Below are 23,330 nucleotides of genomic sequence, written 5' to 3' on the forward strand. Positions count from 1 at the left end.
CAGAAATACTCTGCGCACCTGGTAGAGGCATGTAGGTGAAATGCTGAGGTTGACTGCGCTTCCGTTTCCCATTTATTACGTAGAAGTTGACTTTGGCAGGATGGCAAATGGATGGGTCTCTATACGGAGGCACTTCAATGAACAGCATGCTCTGTGAATGAGAACATTTTTTTATTTGCTGCATCTATACACAGTGTACAAGAAGAGTATTAAATATAGACCTTCAGTAAGTACAGTTATTCATGTAATGTAGGCAAGGGACTTACTGTCTGGCTTTTGTCTTTGTCAACTGTGGCTTCCAATTCCCAAATTTGCTGTCCATCTGGAAATAGAAAGAAGAAAAAAAATGTTTGTTGATTAAATTAATTAAAATTGGGTTGCTTAAGTTAAGTTGAGATTAGTTAAGTTTAACAGTATCTATCTATCTATCTATCTATCATTTGTGAGACATAACGTCTTGCATTACACATGTTTGGTGGTTTGGCCAACCAGCTTTATGATTGCAATACTTTGACCTTTCTCGTTGGCACACATTGCTTCTTCACCTTGTTCTTAATGACTCAACTCTGTTTTGACAGGTAAAGTGGGTGATGAGTTGTAGGTTCACCTGTCATATCCATAGATCATAGGGTTCTTACATAATTCCTCGCCTACAGACTGGTTCCCATACCATAGAGATTGCATGTGGCACAAGTCAGTTACATTTCTAACCACAGTTTTATCCCACACCCACTTCCTGAGACATTAATGCTGACCTCACGACACATGCTCAGACTGGCAAAGTCTGCAGACAAAAATCTAAGTTCTCAGTATGAACACAAACCTTTCTCATTAACTTTATGAAAGACCAAATTGTCCGCACTGTGCATCCCTAATAGCTCACATAGCATTTGGTCTTCCGTGTTTGAATTTATACACAAATCTAAAATGTCTACCTATTTCTACTCACACCCACTTCTTCAGACATCACTACTGACCTCATGACAGTCAAAAAACACTACATGCTCAGATTGGCAAAGTTTGCAATCAAACGTAAGAGATCTCAGAGCTTTCTACCCATTTCTACACACACCCACTTTCTCAGGCATCACTGCTGACCTTATGACAGTCAAAACACACTACATGCTCAGATTGGCAAAGTTTGCAATCAAACGTAAGAGATCTCAGAGCTTTCTACCCATTTCTACACACACCCACTTTCTCAGGCATCACTGCTGACCTTATGACAGTCAAAACACACTACATGCTCAGATTGGCAAAGTTTGCAATCAAAGATCAAAGGTCAGAGATCTCAGTGTGAACAATGTGAATTGTGCATCCCTTATCCCAAGGATCTTTTTCAAATAGGAATTGCATAACAGTGCACGGTGTATTCTGTCTTCCATTTTTGAATTTATACACAAATCCAAAAACCATAGTAATAGAAAGTAAACAACATTTATCAAAAAAAAAAATCTTTAAACCATAACAGAAAATAGCATTCCTACCAAATTAGTCACTAAACCAGGAAGTCAGAGATCTCAGTGTGAACAATGTGAATTGTGCATCCCTTATCCCAAGGATCTTTTTCAAATAGGAATTGCATAACAGTGCACGGTGTATTCTGTCTTCCATTTTTGAATTTATACACAAATCCAAAAACCATAGTAATAGAAAGTAAACAACATTTATCAAAAAAAAAATCTTTAAACCATAACAGAAAATAGCATTCCTACCAAATTAGTCACTAAACCAGGAACAATTTTGCTCTGAATCACAGCAGCATTTGGGAAACCCCTTGTTGGGCTGCAAATGAGAGATGTGTGGCTCAAATGAGTCAGCACTAGCGAGGGGGATTCCACTTGCAGTGCCAGGACAACGTCTTAAAACTGCTTTATGATCAAACTGCTCCTTTTCACCCGCAACAGGTGATGAGTGCTTCTTCCTTGGCCATTCTGTTTGTTTGCAGTTTGTTCCAAAGCTCCTTGTTCAGGATCCCATGGGTTTGTTTTTTACTTTTTCTTATAAATATCCATAGAAGCTTTGTGAGTGGAAGCCCAGCTCGGCATATGGAGTGAAATCAGCAAGAGCCAGCAAAACTCCAGCCAAAGGCAGCTGTCTCCCATTTCGGAGGGATTTCACAGTCATAATGGTTCAGAATGCTCGGTCAAGATTAGAAACCCTCCACAACAAAAGCAATACTTATTTCCATTATTTCAATACTTATTTCCTTTTTTAACAAATGCAAAAAGCAATCACATACAATCAATGGTGCCAAAAAGTATTTGGACTTTGACGAAACTCTTAAAAATGAACATATGAACATCATTGCATTAAATAACAAAACATCAAAGCAAGTGGCATCTGAAAATAAATGTTGCAGGAGGAATATTTTTCATTTTAAATATTTTTTATAATTCAAAACCTTTTAATGCAATGTTCTGCTTCAAAAAAGTGTGCTTGTGCTACCTTTTTGTTTTGACATTTTTCCATCTAATTCAATGACATCTAATGCAAAGGTGAAATGTGTCATTTCTGTGGCACTGGCATTGTAAAACGATAGCTATATAATTAAAAACACATTTTATTATTATTTTTTATAAATGCCATAATCAGCACAAAACGGCAAAAATAAAACGTATTATAATAAAATATAATACAATAAAATAATACAATATAATATGATAAATATATAAAATTAACTTCTTACAACATTACAAGGCTATGTAAAATCTTTCAGTTTAATATTTAATAGAAATAAAAAACTAATTTAAAATGATTTTATCATTATTATATCAACATCAAAAATAAAATATATTATAATAAAAATAATACAAAATATTATTATAAAAATATAAAACTAACTTTTTACAATATTACAAAACTATGCAAAATTTAATATTTAACAGAATTCAAAAATGTTAATAAATATTTTATTATTATTATTTTTATAATTAAAAATAAATATTATATTTTGAAATGCCATATCAGCACAAAACTGCTATATCCGTGGCAAAAATAAAATATTATAATAAAAAATAATGCAGTATAATATTTACATAATAAATATGTAAAATTAACTTTTTACAACATTACATAGATATTTAAAACCTTTTAGTTTAATATTTAATGGAATTAAATTAAAACCTTTGAATGTAAAACTGTTGCTGCGTCATGCTCGTCGGGATGTTAAAATAAGCAGATCTTGATTTATGTGATCATTTGCTCACCCTCCTGTCAATTAATCAAATGACCTTTAATTCATTGTTTAAATACTTTGTGAGCACACTGTATATTTAGGAAAAAAGAGAATGTGTTAGTTATGGAGAGAGAGAGGGGCTAACCCATGAAAATCAACATCAGAAAGTTACCTAAAAGAGCACTTGATGAGTAACAGCTCTTTTCTAATAGACTAAACACATTGGCCTACACCTAACAGACCAATAAACAGAACTTTGCATCCCACCAAAACAAGCAAAAAGCAGACGACACATTGCATAAATCAATAAAACAGAATGTAAACAGCAGTAGTGAAGTAAATGTGAGTTAAAGTTTTAAAAAAGGCTGCAACGGGAACTTTGAAGGTTGAAGGAGCACTTTCTAATCACACAGCTGTGACTGGATTTTACTTGCAAACAAAACTGTCGGGTGCCACCTGTCCGAGGCAAAAAGCAGCGTCAATAAGAGCAAGTAGTCATAGCACACACACACACACACACACACACACACACACACAAAATCCATCTGCCGCTTAGCATGCATGAAAGAGCAGTGTGTGGGAGTGCCTTAATGACACCTGCAGCCAAAAGGCTCCGCCACCAACACCACAACAACATCTAAACACACATTTGATACACTAAAACATACTTCTTACAAGACTTTCTAGTCTTTAAGGACACTAAACTCTTCAAGATCCGATTAAAATGTATACAGAACGGCTTTTGAAACCCATTTTACTTCCATAATGTGATACATTTCCCAAACACTGTCGTGGAAATCACTGTAAAGACTGGGGAAAGAAAGAATAAAAATGTATGGCGGCTAAATGGAAACAAATTAGAGGCAGAGTAAGGTAAAATGACAACAACGATTCTGTCATTGATAGATATTAAGGGATAAACAAGAGGTTTCTTTGTAAACAGATGGGAAATGGTTAACATATGAACAGTTGGGATAAAGGATGAAATTGATTTCATTAAGATTTTCTTGCACATTGCAAGTTTGCATATTTAAATATTATGTTTAAACGTGCGAATGATTTATCTAATCAAATATGTACTAATTTGCATACATTTCAAAAACTGAAATCCGAACATTGGTTCAAAATTATTGTCTCATTTTGTTGGCATATTTTGGATGTATGAGGATTTTGGATATCTCTATTTGTGACCCTGGACCACAAAACCAGTCATAAGGGTTCATTTTTCGAAATTGAGATTTATACATCATCTGAAAGTTGAAGAAATAAGCTTTCCATTGATGTATGGTTTGTTAGGATTTGGCTGAGATACAACTATTTGAAAATCTGGAATCTGAGTGTGCAAAAAAAAAAATCTAAATATTGAGAAAATCGCCTTTAAAGTTGTCCAAATGAAGTTCAAAGCAATGCATATTACTAAACAAACATTAAGTTTTAATATAGTTACAGTAGGAAATTTACTAAATATTTTCATGGAACATGATCTTTACTTAATATCCTAATGATTTTGGCATAAAAGAAAAATCAATAATTTTGACCCATACAATGTATTTTTGGCTATTGCTACAAATATACCCCAGCGACTTAAGACTGGTTTTGTGCTCCAGGGTCACATTTATACATTTTTGCCATGTTTTTAGGAATAAAGTGTATAAAAGCAAGTTAATTATATGATATGAAGAAATCCCTCCATAAAAACAAAATAGATAAGAATAAGGGCCAGATTTACTAAACAGGGCAAATTAGCGTGAGAGCGCAATTCCAAAAGTGGACATTTCTGCGGGTGATTTACTGACAATGCACAAACTAATGATCAACACAATCTACCAAGAGCAGCGCAAATCAGCATCTGCTTTCAGATATGCTTTTCTGGAGTGTTAAATAATGGCGCAAATGCCAGTAATATGACGGGGGCAAACGTTAGTAAATCGCGTTGCGTGATTCATTTGAATACTCTCCTCCCATAAATTTTGCATCTGAAAGGGAAACTCCTACAACATCTGCCGCTTAGCATGCATGAAAGAGCACAGTGTGTGGGAGTGCCTTAATGACACCTGCAGCCAAAAGGCTCCGCCACCAACACCACAACAACATCTAAACACACATTTGATACACTAAAACATACTTCTTACAAGACTTTCTAGTCTTTAAGGACACTAAACTCTTCAAGATCCGATTAAAATGTATACAGAACGGCTTTTGAAACCCATTTTACTTCCATAATGTGATACATTTCCCAAACACTGTCGTGGAAATCACTGTAAAGACTGGGGAAAGAAAGAATAAAAATGTATGGCGGCTAAATGGAAACAAATTAGAGGCAGAGTAAGGTAAAATGACAACAACGATTCTGTCATTGATAGATATTAAGGGATAAACAAGAGGTTTCTTTGTAAACAGATGGGAAATGGTTAACATATGAACAGTTGGGATAAAGGATGAAATTGATTTCATTAAGATTTTCTTGCACATTGCAAGTTTGCATATTTAAATATTATGTTTAAACGTGCGAATGATTTATCTAATCAAATATGTACTAATTTGCATACATTTCAAAAACTGAAATCCGAACATTGGTTCAAAATTATTGTCTCATTTTGTTGGCATATTTTGGATGTATGAGGATTTTGGATATCTCTATTTGTGACCCTGGACCACAAAACCAGTCATAAGGGTTCATTTTTCGAAATTGAGATTTATACATCATCTGAAAGTTGAAGAAATAAGCTTTCCATTGATGTATGGTTTGTTAGGATTTGGCTGAGATACAACTATTTGAAAATCTGGAATCTGAGTGTGCAAAAAAAAAAATTATTGAGAAAATATTGAGAAAATCGCCTTTAAAGTTGTCCAAATGAAGTTCAAAGCAATGCATATTACTAAACAAACATTAAGTTTTAATATAGTTACAGTAGGAAATTTACTAAATATTTTCATGGAACATGATCTTTACTTAATATCCTAATGATTTTGGCATAAAAGAAAAATCAATAATTTTGACCCATACAATGTATTTTTGGCTATTGCTACAAATATACCCCAGCGACTTAAGACTGGTTTTGTGCTCCAGGGTCACATTTATACATTTTTGCCATGTTTTTAGGAATAAAGTGTATAAAAGCAAGTTAATTATATGATATGAAGAAATCCCTCCATAAAAACAAAATAGATAAGAATAAGGGCCAGATTTACTAAACAGGGCAAATTAGCGTGAGAGCGCAATTCCAAAAGTGGACATTTCTGCGGGTGATTTACTGACAATGCACAAACTAATGATCAACACAATCTACCAAGAGCAGCGCAAATCAGCGTCTGCTTTCAGATATGCTTTTCTGGAGTGTTAAATAATGGCGCAAATACCAGTAAAATGACGGGGGCAAACGTTAGTAAATCGCGTTGCGTGATTCATTTGAATACTCTCCTCCCATAAATTTTGCATCTGAAAGGGAAACTCCTACAAATGCATATTCAATAAAGTCAGACGCAAAAATAACTCCATCCACGCCTTTCCAGGGCTTATTCTTCACTGCGCGTCTTTAGAAAATCCTGAAAGTACTATTTTCAGGCCAAAAGACGGTTTGCGCTGGTTGTAAGTTGTAAGCACTACTGAAGTGGAGAAAAAAACAGCCTTTAATGATATGTATTGTAATAGAAATCTACAGATGCAAATTAGACAAAGTGCAATAAAATAAACGCTTTAAGGTGTATTTTGGATGTTTTGGTTCCAAAACTAGTGCATGAAAAACATGTTTTGCCTCTACTGTCTTAGTCTTACCTTAACATTGTAGAGATATGGTATTTTTTTTTAAATGCACGGTCAAAAGATGATATGTCAATGCTACTGTCAATTCTAGAGAGCATTTCATTGGACAAAAACTGTATATGCCATGACGTCATCATTACTGTAAAATGCTTGTGTCTGCTAAAAGCTTATTTTGTCAACTTAGGAGTGCACTAGCATATTTAAGGCCCCAAAGCTTATAGTTGTGAACTAAATACCAAAAAACTCAATGCAACTTTAATGTAGACTTAATAATAATGAATGAAATAATGAAATAATAATGAAAATACAAGAAAAACTGGTAAACGGCAGTGAAATCGGACCCCGGTAAGAATTGACGTAGATCAGCCACTGCACTGTTTGTACATAAAGCTGACACTGTATTCAGATCAGAAATCTAAAACTTCATGCAAATGCGAGTGAAACAGATTAGAAAAGGTCACAATTCAAATGAAAGCCTAATGGTCTTTTGCAGTCCACTGTCATTCACAAAGTTCAGCCATGAGTTAGTGAGTGTCTGCAATGACGTAGTTTTAGCAGCTATTCAGTTTGAGCATTAATTCTGTTCGTTTCCGATGAAACAATGACTCACGAATATGGAAACAGAATGAGAAAACAGCCATTTCGTGTTACACTTTTTCTGCACTATGAATAATGTCTGATTAAATAAGCCAGACAACACACAAGAGCAACTCTACACATGTGTGTCACTGGACACAAAGGCGACACACTCTTCAACAGAAGCGCCACCCGCACACTGAAACAACAACAAAGAAAGGACAATGAAGCTTTGCCTCTTATCTGCGAAATAATGCAAACTGTTGATGGGTAAATTGTCAGCGTAGTTTGCTTCTCAGTGTGAGCCACAGAACACAAACAAAAAGCACAAAAACAGGTGCCGTATAAAAGCAATAGTAGAAATTACAAAAAAAAAAAAGAGTGTAGCATTAAAACACCACAAAATCTAACTTTTTGTTAGCTTTGAGTCTTATATATTAGTGTACTCCTAAACGTTGACAAAATTCACTTTTAGCAGGTAAACACCAGTGTTATTTTAGTACCACTGAGATACTACTATAGATTTGTATTAATATTATGAATCAGTTTTTTTTATTTTCCATTTTTATTTTAGCAATTTTGTTGTTGTTTTGTCATTTTTGAATTTTTTTTATGTCTAGATTTTAATAATTGTTCTTTTTATTAATTTTATTTTTCAGATTTAGTTATTTTAGTACTTCCAAGTTAAACTAAATTAAAATGAGAAATGTTGCTTTGCCAGCTAGCTGAAATAAGCTTTTTATTTTATTATATTTTATTTGTTCAGTTAACGTTTATTTCATGTAACAATTTTTTATGGTTTTATTTTTAGTTTTAAGTTTCAGTTTTAGTTTTTTTATAGTTAACTATAATAACCCTGATTAAAAATGTAAATATACAGTCTTTCTCTTCCAGAACAAAGTTTTTGTTCAATAAAATGTCCATCTGTGTTTCTTTTCTAACTCGCAACGAAGTTGACTGGAATTAAGTGGCTTTATTGCTTATGTCCGAAGTACAAAGCATCAAGTGTTGTTTCACTATGACGTAAACTAAAGGCAATTAGTTAGCTTGTTTGTTTATTCAGTTTATTGGCTGATTTGATGATGCTTTCAGCAACAACAAAAAAAAAATGGTAGTATGCCAGCAGTATGTCCTCCGGGGAAATTACTACATACTAACTTCCCAGGAGGAGTTGAACAAGGATTTAGCATAAATAAAATGATTAAAATGACTTTTCACCGCCTAGCAAAATCCAGAAACAAACCACACACATTCAGTATGTCCAGCCCCAACTTCCCGTTTCAATACATACTGTATGTTAACACAGGAGGGACAATTGCATTTCTTGGGGTGATTATATCTCAAAATCTGCACAGAAACAGATTACACGTGGACCTGCAAGTGTACTAGGCAGAAACGTTGAAAACCAATCTTAAAGCACTTACCGTGAGTCTTCTCCATGAAAATCACCTTTGAATCTGCGCTGAAGTTCTGGCCGGTGAGAATCATCTGCTGGCCTCCAAGAACCGAACAGGCGGCCATGTCCTGCTTTTCTACCATGGGCAGCTCGTGGGCAGACCTCTGGGCTATGGAGTCAAAGAGAGCGCAAACAATGGATGTATAATTCAAACAATTAATATATAATATAATATAATCATATAATTAATTATATGAATCTAAATATTAAATTAAATTTAAATATTATTATATAATTAAAATTATATTAAAAAAATTATATAAATGCTGTGATTGTTGCTTGGGATTGGTTGCCTACTAAATGATACAAGCAATAACACTAATAATCTTAAACTATGAATTTAGTATGCTAGTCATACAACAGATTAGGAAGCAAACATATTCTAGCTCAGGGAATTCATTTATGAATTATTTGCTTTGGAATTAAGAGGTTTTTAACTAGAAGAATTAGATGAAATGAATTTGCTTCAGCCAAATTAACATTATGCCATGTAAACAGTCAGACAGGATGATCCGGCTTATTAAACACCCTGTTTATTTACTTTAGGCTGAAGGAGTATTAAATCATGTTTCAGGCGGTGATAAAGTTTGTTGTCACGATATTAAGGACATGGACTTGTGAAACTTATCTGTAATTTAATATCCGCTTCAGCTACTGTGATTAAGACAAATACGAGTGACCTTTGGACAGATGTGCGATGTGCTGTAATCTGAATTAACCAAGCGTACGAAGCTGAACTAAATAATACAGCGTTTTACCTGTGAACTGGGTGAGATATGTCTGCAAATACAGCAACGATATCTCAGTGTCTGACACAACAGATTTAACTTCCTAATAAAGAAACAGGGGGATGGGGAGCAGTAATTTATCAGGCTCATTTTAAATTCATTCCTCTTTTGCAAAGCTGACCTTGGTTTGCATCGAAGGAAACCTAACTGAGGAGGAAGCAGAGCAACCAGACACAGCATGAAATATGTGTTCATATACTTAACTTCCAGCCGCTAAACCTGATAGGTCCTTCAGAGTTTAAGCCACCAAGAAAGAATTTGAATAAGGTCAGCCATAGACGGAGCGTGTGTAAGGCTTAGCCTTCCCCTGGCCACGGGGACTTGGGGCAAAAATGGCACTAAATTGGACAAAAATGCCTCTGCACAGATAAATTAAATCTATTACGTCTGTTTCTAACAAAGTGAATATGAATAGACAGTGTCGATTGGGGCATTAAATTAAGATCTGCTCATGTTGCACCGTATTTCATTTTAGGCGTTTTTACAGTGTTGCGCATTTGAACCAATCACACACAATTCTGTTGATCTTAGGAATGCAATGGCCAATCAGAGGCGTTCAGATGAGTCATCGTTCAAACTCATCGGTTTTGTTGAGTGCGCGCGCGTTCGCTGACTGAATTCCGGACTCTTGCGAATTCTCTCATCATAAACAAAGCGCAGATGGACGTACAATGTAAGTAAGAGATTCATTTCACAGTGTATACAGCTTCAGTGATTATAACGATAGTTTTTTTTTTTTTTTTGAGAGTGCTTAAACTCGCGATAGATCAATGTTAGTGATAATGCCACTTTCTATATAGGCTATAATTTATTCGCTGTTTGAATAACCATGGAAAGGAAACGTTATATATAATTATCAATTCCTAACGTTTTTATTCAATTGTAATCACGTTAAATACAAATTCAGTCCCATTAAACATTTTTTAGCCTACGTCACCCATGGCTGGTTCTTGCCTAAAAAGACGGGTTTATTATGTTTAATACATTTGGCTGCTTTTAGCCTTATCCTGGAGTTGGTTCACCCTCCGCCTATGGGGTCAGCTTTGATTTAATTCTGATTTTAAGCACATTTCACCATTTTGGAGATTAATTTTACTCACAGCATTCGATGGGATGTGAAGCAACCTGCAGAGACACATGTTGGCCTCCTTGCTGGGCAATATGAACACGGAATACCAGTCGAACACGCGTGTTTTTCCGCCCGATGTCCGTCTCCCCTTTCCGCAGCTCGATGTCGGCATTGCGAAGCTTGAGAATCCCAGCGCAATCAATTCTGAGAAGCATTCAAATGCAATTTCTGCCATGTTACTATGCATATTTAAAACCAAAAACTGGAGAAGGAAGAACCATCATCATCAAGGTTCACTTACATTGCTTTCATGTTATTCTTTGGCTCGAGAGGAATCTCCAGGACTTTGGTGCTGCTGATGATCTTCTCGTAGCTGGTGGTGGTGACGGTTTTGCCGGTAATGCGATGGACCTGATAGAAAGCGTGAGGCTTCAGGATTCGCTCGTCTGCCGTGCCAATGAAGATCTCTAAACCCAGCGGCTCCTTGCCCCTGTATCCACGTAACTACACACAGAAAAGCGCAAAAAGAGATATTTATTAGCATGATTCAGTTCTTAACTCTATAATTTGTAATGAAGTTGGGGTAAAAAATGTTTTACATTTTGGTAAGAAGTTCCCTTATGCTCACCAAAGCTGTATTTAATTGATCAAAAATACAACAAAAATAGTAAATATTATTACAATTTAAAAGAGCTTATTGTTGTTTAAATATATTTAAAAATGTAATTTATTCCTGTGATCAAAGCTGAATTTTCATCATCATTGCTCCAGTCTTCAGTGTCACATGATCTTCAGAAATCATTCTCATATGCTGATTTGCTGCTCATGAAACATTTCAGATTATTGTCAATGTTGAAAACAGTTGTGCATAATTCTGTGGAAACCATGACACATTTTTTTTCAGGATTCTTTGCTGAAATCTAATCTTTTGTAACATTATAAATGTCTTTACTGTCACTTTTGATCAATTTAATTAAATTAAATGCATCCTTAATTTAAAGCTTCCTTGCTGAATAAAAGTATTAATGTAAAAAAAAACACATTAAAAAAATACTAAAAATATAAAAACTTTGAAAATATATAAAGATATAAAAAATATATCATATTTGTCATGCTTGTTGATGTTTTTGGCCTATTGTCAAACGCAACTTGTTTTCTCAATTAACAAAATAAAAATAAATTGCAAAAGCTCAAAATTGCATGTACGGATGAGATTAATTAATTAATTGTGTTACCTGTGAAATACCTGCACATAAATGCCCCCAAAATGTTCAGGATTCAACCTGAACTTAAAAAACAGCAGTGAAGAAACACTATGATGCCAACTCAACATCACCAGGCTCTCAGACACACACATGCAACACGCTTTTTAGCAGCTCTTTCAGCAAAGGTCTGCTCTCCTAGTTGGGAACATTAGCTTTTCCAGAAACCTTGAACTCAAGCCAAGGGGCATGTGACGTTTGCAAACTTCTTCTAATCTCCTCAAACTCATCAGTCACTCGAGAACTCAAACTGTGGCAAGTTTTGTGGCCTATGGGTCCTCCCAGTGCCATTTGATTGATCGTGGAAGATCAATTTCAAATTCAAACCAAAATCTGAATGAATTTGGTGTGGCAGTTTGGAAATCATACAGTGCCTGAGTGCAACATTTTTTTTCTAAAATTGGGTTTATGCATATGCAGAAAAATGGGAGATTGCACAAATGCATCTTGGTTTGCTGTCTGAAGGTTAATAATTCAGAAGAGCTTTCAAGTCCTGTTTGACACAGAGGCAAATGGCTCACATTTTCATATGCAAAACATGGCAAGCCCAATGAGAAAAACAACTATGGCCATGTCATCTTGTTGTAGAAACAGAAGCAAAACAGGCTTTATCTAGCTACATTATAACTTCACGTATTTCACGACTAGAGATTTTGGAGAGTGCAATTTAAGGGCTTTGTGCAAAAAAAAAAAAACAGTTTTAATATAATATGAGGGTGAAAAAACTACTTGATCATTTAGAGAGCTTAACCTTTCCATTCAAACAACTTGTAATAAACTAATTGTAAGGACAATCCCTACAATTAGAGATACATGCATTGCTCAAGGGAACTTTGATGATCTCTGCAAACACAAACTTGGTGTTTATTTGCTATTGAACCTGTAAGCCTTGTCCTGCATAATGCGTATGCTTGAAAAATCCTAACCTCACTTTTCTTTGCGTTGACATATTTCCGTCTATAAATGACCATCATGAAAATAACAATAATGTAAAAAAATAAATGAATGAATAACATAAAAATACAATAAAATGTAAACATTTAAAAATAATAAAATAAAACATAACATAAAAAAACAAATAAACACAATAAAAGTAAAAAACTAATATTTTTAAAAATGCAATTAATAAAATAATTTAAAAGTAATACAAATAAAAGCATACATTTAAAAAAAATAACTGCAATTTATAAATAACATAAAAGAGGTACAAATAGTCAAAAATAAAAACAATAATGTAAATAAAATAAATAAAAATATATTAAATAAACAAAAATATATAGATTTTTTTAAAACTGCAATTAAATAAATGCAATTAATAAAATAAAAATAAAAAGTACTAAAAATAAAAATACATTTAAAAAACATGTATATTTCAAAAAATGTTTAAAACTATATCTTTTATATTTATATTTGTTTATATCGAAGATCTTGCGTTTTGTTAAATAACTAACAGCCTTCAGTTTGTGTCAAAACCACACGACAGATTATATGATAAAAGTATAAGTCACTTTCAAAATAACTACATTTCAGCTGCTTCCTTTGCAAGCAACTGATGGAAACACTGACCTTTCTTAGTCTCCTTTTGGGATTTACTGAAAACATTCATATCACTATGACATGATTGCACAAACAGAGTCATGTGAATACTGAAAGCAGATGACACACAAAAACGCAAGTAACAAATTAGATGTGCACTCTTAAAAAAAAAAAAGGTCTAGATCGGAAGGAAGCATGCAGAAACCACAGAGCATGAAGATGCAGCTAAATTTACTCTGGCACATTGAGCAGGGCATGTGTAAACACCACATCTCTCATATTTGGTGGACAAAATTGGAGAACAACAATGTTGCATCAGATATGTGGGCTGAAATGTGTGCAGTTGGAGCAAAAGAATGGCAGATAGTACTAGGTTTAGTAACCTAAAATTTCAATTGGCTTTATTCCTATTCTTAAACTTGAGCAACTTGTCTCCTCAGTCCCCAGACGTTTGCAGACTGTTATAAAAAGAAGAGGGGATGCCACACAGTGGTAAACATGGCCTTGTCCCAACTTTTTTGAGATGTGTTGATGCCATGAAATTTAAAATCAACTTATTTTTCCCTTAAAATGATACATTTTCTCAGTTTAAACATTTGATATGTCATCTATGTTGTATTCTGAATAAAATATTGAAATTTGAAACTTCCACATCATTGCATTCTGTTTTTATTCACAATTTGTACAGTGTCCCAACTTTTTTGTAATCGGGTTTGTATTTCGACAGCAGAATTCTATAAATCCTGTCATTGTGCATGAACATGTAAGTGTGTCTCTTTAAGGTACATGTGAGTGAGTCCGGTACGAGAGACGGGCCTCATGAAGAGGGTAAACACGGCTGTTTCCATGGGCCATCTGAGAACCTGGTTGCCATGGCAGCTGGCGAGCGGTGAGTCAGTGGTGAGATCGGAAAAGTAAAGTAGATGAAGGGGCAGTCCTGAGTAACTCCCACCACGTGATTGGCCAGCGACGCACTGCACTGACCACAGCCAGTGCCAGGGAATGGAAAGCATTAAACATTTTGGCTTTGCCAAGGCAGTCTGCAATCTTTAGCGGAAGGATGCTGGCCGCTCCGCTAACAAGACCATTAAAGATGGTTTACACTGAGAGAGCAAAAAGCAACAAGAGGGCTTTCATTTAAACTGTTACCCGAGCAACTTCAAACTTTAAATAGTAAACAAACTGAACAATATCATGTGTCTTCAGAATACAGCTGCCATTACTGCGTCTGTAAAAGCTCGAGGTAAACACAACTTCCTGAAGAGAGTTAAGCAATCTAAAAGCTAATCTGGAAGCAGCAAAACCCTCTTACTCTAAAGACTCTATGACAAAATAAAAATTACCATCATGAAAACCAGTGTTAAAAAAATGTAAATAAACAAATAAATATATATTTTCAAAATTGCAATTAATACATTTTAATTAAATAGTAATACAAATAAATAAAACAAACAAACAATAAAATTAAAATAAAAAAAAATGTAAAAAAAAATGCTACAAATAAAATAAAAAGTAATACAGATAAAATCTATTTAAAAAATGCAATTAATACAATAAAATTAGAGGTAAAAAATAAGATATAAAATAAAAATATATATAAAAAACAAATAAACAATAAATAATGTAAAAGTAATATAGAATACAAACAAAAAAATTAAAATGCAATGTAATTAAAAAAGTAATATAAATAAAAGAATATTAAAAAAAAGAATGCCATTTACAAAAAAATTAAAGAGATTTAAAAAGTAATAAAAAATAAAACACACACACACACACACAAACAATAATGTAAAAAGTAATACAAATTTATAAAAAATATATATACTTAATAAAATAAAAAAGTAATACAAATAAAAAAATATTTTTACAAAATGCCATTTATAAAATAAAATATATAATAAATAATTAGTAATTATACAAAAGTAAAACAAATAAAAATAATTACAAAATAATAAAATAAAATAAAAATAATAAAATAGATTAAAATAATACAAATAAAATTAATTAAAATAAGCCATGTTGCTAGGGTGTTCTGTGAGATTCATAAGGTGTTGCTTAGTAGTTGATAGGGTGTTCTGGGTGCTTCCTTAGGTAGTTACGATTCAAACACAAAGTCTTGGCTTAACAATCTGCATTATTTGAGGTCTCATTTCTGTATCTGGATGAGTTACGAGCTGACGTTTAAATTATTAGGTTAGGGATTTTAGGGAAAAAAATGTCAAAAGTCCCTGACCATAAGCATGAGCAATAACAATAGTGATGCTCGTCTTAGCACACACTACTGATGAATGAGTGCGTTCATTTGTGTGAGGATTGATAAAAATAACGGACAACACAGACAACACACAGGCCATTTTCATAGCCCTGGCCTGGGGCAAAATCACCTCACGCTGCATAATGACTAGGAAATACCTTTACACGCACGTCTAGTGAGACGAGACAGAATGAAGTAGGGGTGGCTCGATACCCTTTTTTAAGAACCAAACCCGATCCGATACCAGAAATTCTGAGTATCGGACGATACCGATATCGATCCGATAACAGTGCAGGTTTTTTTTTTGTGTGTAGAATTTCTATACCTCATTGTGTGTTGACTTGATCGTCACTCTTTTGTGTGTTAAACACAATCTACTAAATATAGACAACTTCATTATAAAAAAAAATTGAAAAAATAATAAATCATAATCTATGATAAAAAAATACTATTATAAACTAAGTTAGTGGATAATTCAGAAGCAAACGTTACTCTAGAAAAATCATGAGTGCACAATAATTTTATAAAATCTAAACATTTAATGAAAAAACATTATTTAGTGGGGAACAAATAAAAGTAAAGTAGGTGTAGAACTAAATCTGGTAAAATGTTACACATTGCTCTTTGTATGTCGTAAAGTACATTCATGAAAACAAACAAATAAATATATTTATATATAAATATATATACTTATATAAAATTTTAATTATTATTTTATTTAATGTATAGCACAGTAATGAGGCAGCAACATATGATAGATAGGACAGAACAAGAAAGGCTATTAATAATCTATCATTGTGCAAAAGTATTATGATATGAAAGGCTCCAATACAGAGCGGCACAAAGCGCTTATGCACATCCCGTGCGCAGAATGACGCGCTTCAAGCAACACGGAGTCACAGCGTGCAGCATAGAGAAGTTCCAAACACAAAGATATAGATGCGTAGTGTATTATATCAGTGCAATAGAGTCTTTTCTTTGAACCGTTTTAAATTTCAGTTCCTGTGCACGTGAAGAATGATTCATAGCGCTCTCTACGACAGTGCTGTGATCTAACAGACACCCGGTAGAAAGTAAAATGATTTAGAAACAGCACTAAACTCCAGCAAGATAAAGTACTTTCATGCAAAACCATTTATCTTTATCTACAGATCAAGTATAATAATAGGAACAGTGAATCATATAGACTTGGAGAGATTTTCATCGTCTTGACTGTCGTAACGAATGCAACGCGCAGTTTGAAAGCTGAGTGGAGTATAACTGACAGCCGCAGCGGAGAGAAGAGTTTACGAGAACCTGAATTTAACGACTTAAATATTCAACTGAACCGCACATTAAACAATGGAACAGCTTCAGAAGACTTAAAATATAGTGCACGGAAACTCTATGGTGCTTCATAATGTTTTTGTGCCTTTCTTGGGGCTTACCAATAACACAATAGTATAAGCACAATATCGGATTTGGATCGCTCTCATCTGACCGATACCCCGATCCAGCAGAAAATGCCAATATCGGAGCCATACCGATACTGAATTTCGGATCGGCGCACTTCTAGAATGAACACCCACCTGGACCACCGTGTGACCACCGGTGGGGGCTTTGACCGCCCCGCGGCTGCCCTCGGTCTCATAGTGAGCCCTGTGGTGTGGTTTGGGCTGCACCTCGATGTGGAGCTCGTACTGATCGGTGCGGCTGGGCAGAGGCCACTCCAGCGGGGGCAAGGAAGCCACTGGGATGCTGGGAGAGATGAAAGATGATAGTCATGCTCATTTGCTTTACATATCCGATTCGTAGCACAAAAAAGAGCAGCAGGTGTGTGAGCCGTGAAGGGCTTTGCAGAACTCGTCACCTTATACAAGTAATAAGACTGTCTGTGCCACTGATAACAGGTCCAACTAGAAACATATTTATAGTTTGGGGTCAGTAAGATTTTTTTGTTTTTAAATAATACTTTTATTCAGCAAGGATGCATTTAACTGATCAAAAGGGACAGTAAAGACATTTATAATGTTACAAAAATGTCTATTTCAAATAAATGCTGTTCTTTTGAACTTTCCTTTCACCAAAGTATCTGGAAAATAATCACCGTTTCCACAAAAAAATTAAGCAGCACAATGGTTTTCAGCATTTATAATAAGAAACATTTCTTGAGCAGCAGATCAGCATATTAGAATGATTTGTGAAGGATCATGTGACACTGAAGACTGGAGTAATGATGCTGAAAATTCAGCTTTGCATCACAGAAATAAATTACATTTTAAAATATATTAAAATAAAAAAACTGTTATTTTAAATAGTTAAAAAAAACATATTATTATTATTTTTACTGTATTTTTTGTATCAAATAAATGCAGTCTTCGGGGGCATAAGATACTTTTTTCAAAAACATTTTAAAAAATCTTACGACCATACATTTAAAAAAAAAAAATTTAATTTATATTTTTTATTTTTATGTTAAAATAATATTATATTAAATTTATATTTATTTAAAAAAAAAAATTATATTTTATATTATCGGTAGAGGCCAATAACCAGGTCTGCTTAGCCAACTGACAGGTTTGCCAACAGAAAATAAACCAACATTTTTATACACTTAAAAAAAATATTTACATTTTTAATGAAAATTTGATTTTATTCAAATTTATCATCTATATACAAATGCATATTGGTCAAATATCGGTGACCGATAATCCTACTTTCTAGATCGGTATTTACATGTACCATCAAAAATGTAAATAAGAGTACATTTTTTTTCTTTAATTGTGAATAAAGACATAATTTACCAAACTGTAATGACAACTAATTATCTTCCTTTAATTCTCATCACTTTTCAAGCAAACCATGCATCAAAATGAAAATGATGACACTTGAGCAAATATTTACCTGCATATTCCCGGCATCAGCTGATTAGGCCAGATTTGAGGGATTACGAAGAACGGTTCAGGGCCAGGTTTGGTCTTCACTTCCTGGTCACATGACACCAGGTAACTATCAGTGTGGTTCTCTGGGTAAAGCGGGTAGGCCTGCTGGTTGGTCTTCACGATTTTGGTAGGAATGGAACTAGCTTGGGCGATGCCAAACCCATTCATCACCCCTGAGATGTTATTGGAGCCATAATGGGGGGCGTGATGCTCTTCGTGGCCACCGTGGGGCGACGGGCTGCGTGACCGGGCCACCGGAACCAGGTTTCTGTACATGTCGTAGGTGCGTTTGCATAGAGGAGAGGTGGATCGCGAGCCGGGCCGGGGCGAAGGAGAACGCGGCCCCACGCAGCAGTCCTCGGCCAGGCTGCTTCGCGGAGAAGTGCCCGGACTGGTGCGAGGGGAACCCGTGTGGATGCCCTGGAGTCTAGGGCAAAGTTCTCCAGCTGCTTGGCTATTGCTGGGCGAAACGCAAGGGGAAGCCCAAGGCGAGTGGTTCTCCGAGTGCCAGGAGGTGGATGAGTTGCTGCTGGCGGGACTCAGGCACTGCGGCTCCCGGTAGGCCAAAGGGTCGTGACCAGGCACGGTGAGACCGGGACTGGGGCTGGTGTTCAAGAGATGGTTCTGGAGCGAGTCTCGTCCATGGCTGTAGTGCTCACGGGAAGGCGTGATCTCGATTCGGGGGCTCAGGGCTTGGCTGTTGGGTCTGGCGTTCTCCAGGAAGCTCTTCGGCTCCAGTTGCTCATAGCCAGAGAATGCTTCGTTGAGTTCGGCGAAGGAAGCCGCACACGGCTTGATGCCGTACGCTTGAGCTTCCTCCACAGGATAGGAGAGGCCGGGAGGAGAGATGAGGTCTTTGTGCGAGGAGATGCTTTGCTCATCTGTAACAAACAAACAACAGACACAAAATGGGTAAGATGCTTCCTATTATTTAAAATCAAATCACATTTATTTATAGCATTTTATACAATACAGATAGTTTAAAAGCAGCTTCACAGTAATAAACCAACAAAAAAACAACAGTACAAAAAGTTACACAATTTCAGCTGAAAAGCAGCTCTAAAAAGACAATAGTGTCATTAATTTAGTTCAATATTGATTCAATTAAATTCAATAACAACGTCAATGCTGCAAAGTTCTTTATTTATGATCCAAATACAATTTCCGCTGTAAAGCATCTCAAAAAAGACAATTGTGTCATTATTCAGTTCAATTTCAATGTTCATTCAATTAAATTCAATAATAGTATAAATGTTGCAAAGTTAATTAGTTATGAAGCAAAGACAATAGTGTCATCAGTGCTGGGTAGTAACTGATCTCATGTAATCTGGTTTACGTAATCAGATTAAAAATATTAGTACCTGTGATTAGATTAGATTCTTTTTTTTTTAAATATTGCTAACCAGATTACAGATACTTTTTTATGGATTACATGATTACAGATTATTCACACAGTGACAGTGAATTATTCATAATTCATTGATTCTCCAAATGTTTAAATTGTTTTAGAAAGGAAATTCTACTGTGTCATATAGTTTAGCTTTGAACATTAACAATATAGAACGGCCATGTAAATGCCATGCAAATTAATGTGCGATCCAAGCTTCTGAATTTGGGGACAAAAGCACCTCTCAATCAATTACACTATTCATACCATCTATGAGACAAATAATTACCCTAGTTAATAAACACTGTTGATGTACCAAAAAAAAAAGACCAAAAAAAAAAAAAGTATCCCAATTTGGGAAACCCTGGAGTATTGTAATGTTTAATACATTTCATTACGTTGATAACAAAGAATGGAATATATTTTATTTTTCTTAGTTTTTTACAATAACAACAATAAACCAATTCAAATCTATAAACAAGTTTGGTCAAAAGTAATCTAAAAGTAATCCAAAAGTAGTCAGAATACTTTACCTAAAATTAGTAATCTAGATTACATTACCGACTACAGTTTTCATCATATAATTTATAACCAATTACAGACTATATTTGGTAAGTAATCTGCCCAGCACTGCATGACATTTAGCTCAATTTAGTTCAGTGTTGCTTCAGTAATAGTGTGAATATTGCAACGTTCATTAGTTATGAAGCGACTACATTTTTCCCATAGGGATTTTTAAAAGGTCTTCATTTAAGAGCTAAAAGCCATGAACCAAACCAACCAGCTATGCAGTGAAGCATCATGTTAAAAAACTTTGATTTGAAGCAAAAAATATTTGAAAATCGGGCAAAAAGGCAAAGGTACAAGAGTGTGAACTTGAAGGCTTCAATTGAAAGAACTACAATGCCAGGAAACTTTGTGAATGACATAATCATGATTACAAGATGGTCATTACAACATTCATTGAAAAATATGCATAGCATGCATACAAATACGTCATTCGCAGTGCTTCCTGGGATTGACCGCACACTGAAGAGTTCCTTTTGGCACAATTTACTTGTTGTGAATCTGTGATTGGTGGAGTTCTCCGTAGTTTATGTAGTTATGTATTTTTTCAGTCCACTGCTAAACATGATTATTATAAAAATCAGTTCAAATGTGTGATGAGGACTTCAACAGAAGCATGTAACGTCGATTAACAACCTTGTAGCTCATAGTAGGTCTCTCTTTAAGTTATGATTCACAATTTTAACTTCTGGAACCTGACTCTATGGAAATAAATACAGTTGTTTTGCATTTTTTATAAAATTTTGTGTATTAATTTACACAAATTTTGGTTCGGAAGTCCAATCAACTAACTCAACCTGGTAGAGATTAGTTCTGGTTCATTTTACACACTGGAAATAAAAGGTCAAGTCAGGATTATGGGATACAGTATTCTACATAATGTGCTCTGTAGTATTTCACACATTTTGAGATATGCCAGTAGGTCATTCTGTGAATACAGAAAAATGTGCATTCTGTCAAATGTCCGGTTTTGATATAATGTGTGACGCTGTGTTAGTTCAAGTTCAAATGTCATTACCATCATGCACAACATCAAAATTGTGAATGAAATGATCACACTCTGACCGTTTGGGGAAAAATGCAGTTCTTATCTAAAATGTCTGATGTGATGGTAAATTAATAAACTAAATTAATTTTTAAAATAGTAGTAGTAAAAAGTGCCAATTCAAATATCACTGATTTCTAAATTTGTATACATTTATATAAAATGTAAGTGAAACAAATAAACATAAATAAATGATTACTTAACAGCAACTAGAATATACAATGTGACAGAACAACACTATCAAATATTTCAACTGCAATATCTTACAACAAAACATTTTATTTTAATAAAATAAAATAAAAGTTTAATATAAATATATATATATATAAACAAACTTATTTACAACCACTAAAATGATTGTGTATACTATATATATATAAATAAAATGTGTTTACAAAATTAATATTTATATAAATTATTTATTAATATAAATGCAACAAAATGGTTTACATCAATAATAAATAATTAAATAAATATATAAATATTTTAAAATAAATTTTTACAGTACCAACCAAAGCTGCATTTAATAAAAAATTACAGTAAAACCAGTAATATTGTGAAATGCCATTTAAAATAACTTCTATTTTAAAATATTGTAAAAAAAAATTCTGTGATGGTAAAGCTGAATTTTCAGCATCATTACTCCAGGCTTCAGTGTCACATGATCCTTCAGGAATCATTCTGATTTTTTAAAATCAGAAATTTTCCCATTTCTGATTATTATCAATGTTGAAAACCAATTTACTGCATAATATTTTGGTGACTTTTTCCCAGGATTCTTTGATGAATAAAAAGAAAAAAGAACAGCATTTATTTGCAATATTTTTTTGTAACAATGTACAAGCATGTTCATACTATTTCATATAATAATTATCATTTATTTGTTTTGCAAGAAGCTACCTAAAAAGTGTGATAACGTGTCTGTCTTTAATTGATTTATCATCATCTAAATCCTCTGTTGATGTACACAATGGAATACAGCAGGGCAAGTCTGGATCTGTGTCTTACGGGCCAAGAGTCTAAGCTACTGTAAAATACTATTCTCACACTGTTAACCCATCAGCAACCTCCATTAACAAACATTTCCTTGTCTTTAATGCATAATAAAAATATATATAATAATTCAAGACGGCTATTGAAGAAAAACAAATCAGTTTTATTAACGTAATTAGAAAAAACCCCAATATTATTTAACTTGCCACATCATGGTAGCATTTGCCCCAAATGTGAGCCAATTAAAATAATAAAAATATTGCTTTAATAATAAAATAATTGGAATTGGGAGGAACACAGGTGAACAGAATTACTAATTAAGAGACAAAGTGGACAGGAACAGGAACGACCAAATAAGGGCACATGAGGGAGAAACTGGATCACAGGGAGCAAAACACAAAGACAGTCCAACCCTGACATTTCGCCCCCCTCCCGGAAGGTGCGTCCTCACGCCGTAGAACCAACAGAGGGAGGAGGACGGACACCTGGAAGGGAGCCGGCAGACAGAGTCCAGGGAGGTGACGACGGAGGGAGG

General features: G+C 34.4%; 1 protein-coding gene across 3 annotated transcripts in view; it reads right to left on the bottom strand.

The window, feature by feature from the left end:
• LOC107590470 (nuclear factor of activated T-cells, cytoplasmic 2-like) overlaps nt 1–23,330 on the bottom strand; it is a 37,914-nt gene that overhangs the window by 12,068 nt on the left and 2,516 nt on the right. For all 3 annotated transcript variants that reach the window (XM_016279220.1, XM_016279221.1, XM_016279219.1), the window contains exons 2-8: nt 18,766–19,684; nt 17,451–17,619; nt 11,132–11,334; nt 10,862–11,034; nt 8,942–9,082; nt 267–322; nt 19–151 (exon numbers count right to left, since the gene is read on the bottom strand). In XM_016279220.1, coding sequence (XP_016134706.1) covers nt 19–151; nt 267–322; nt 8,942–9,082; nt 10,862–11,034; nt 11,132–11,334; nt 17,451–17,619; nt 18,766–19,684 — 1,794 coding nt within the window. The remainder of the gene's footprint in view (nt 1–18; nt 152–266; nt 323–8,941; nt 9,083–10,861; nt 11,035–11,131; nt 11,335–17,450; nt 17,620–18,765; nt 19,685–23,330) is intronic.

Source organism: Sinocyclocheilus grahami, unplaced genomic scaffold (genome assembly GCF_001515645.1).
Source record: "Sinocyclocheilus grahami isolate Dianchi unplaced genomic scaffold, SAMN03320097.WGS_v1.1 scaffold128.1, whole genome shotgun sequence".
Taxonomy (NCBI): Eukaryota; Metazoa; Chordata; class Actinopteri; order Cypriniformes; family Cyprinidae; genus Sinocyclocheilus; species Sinocyclocheilus grahami.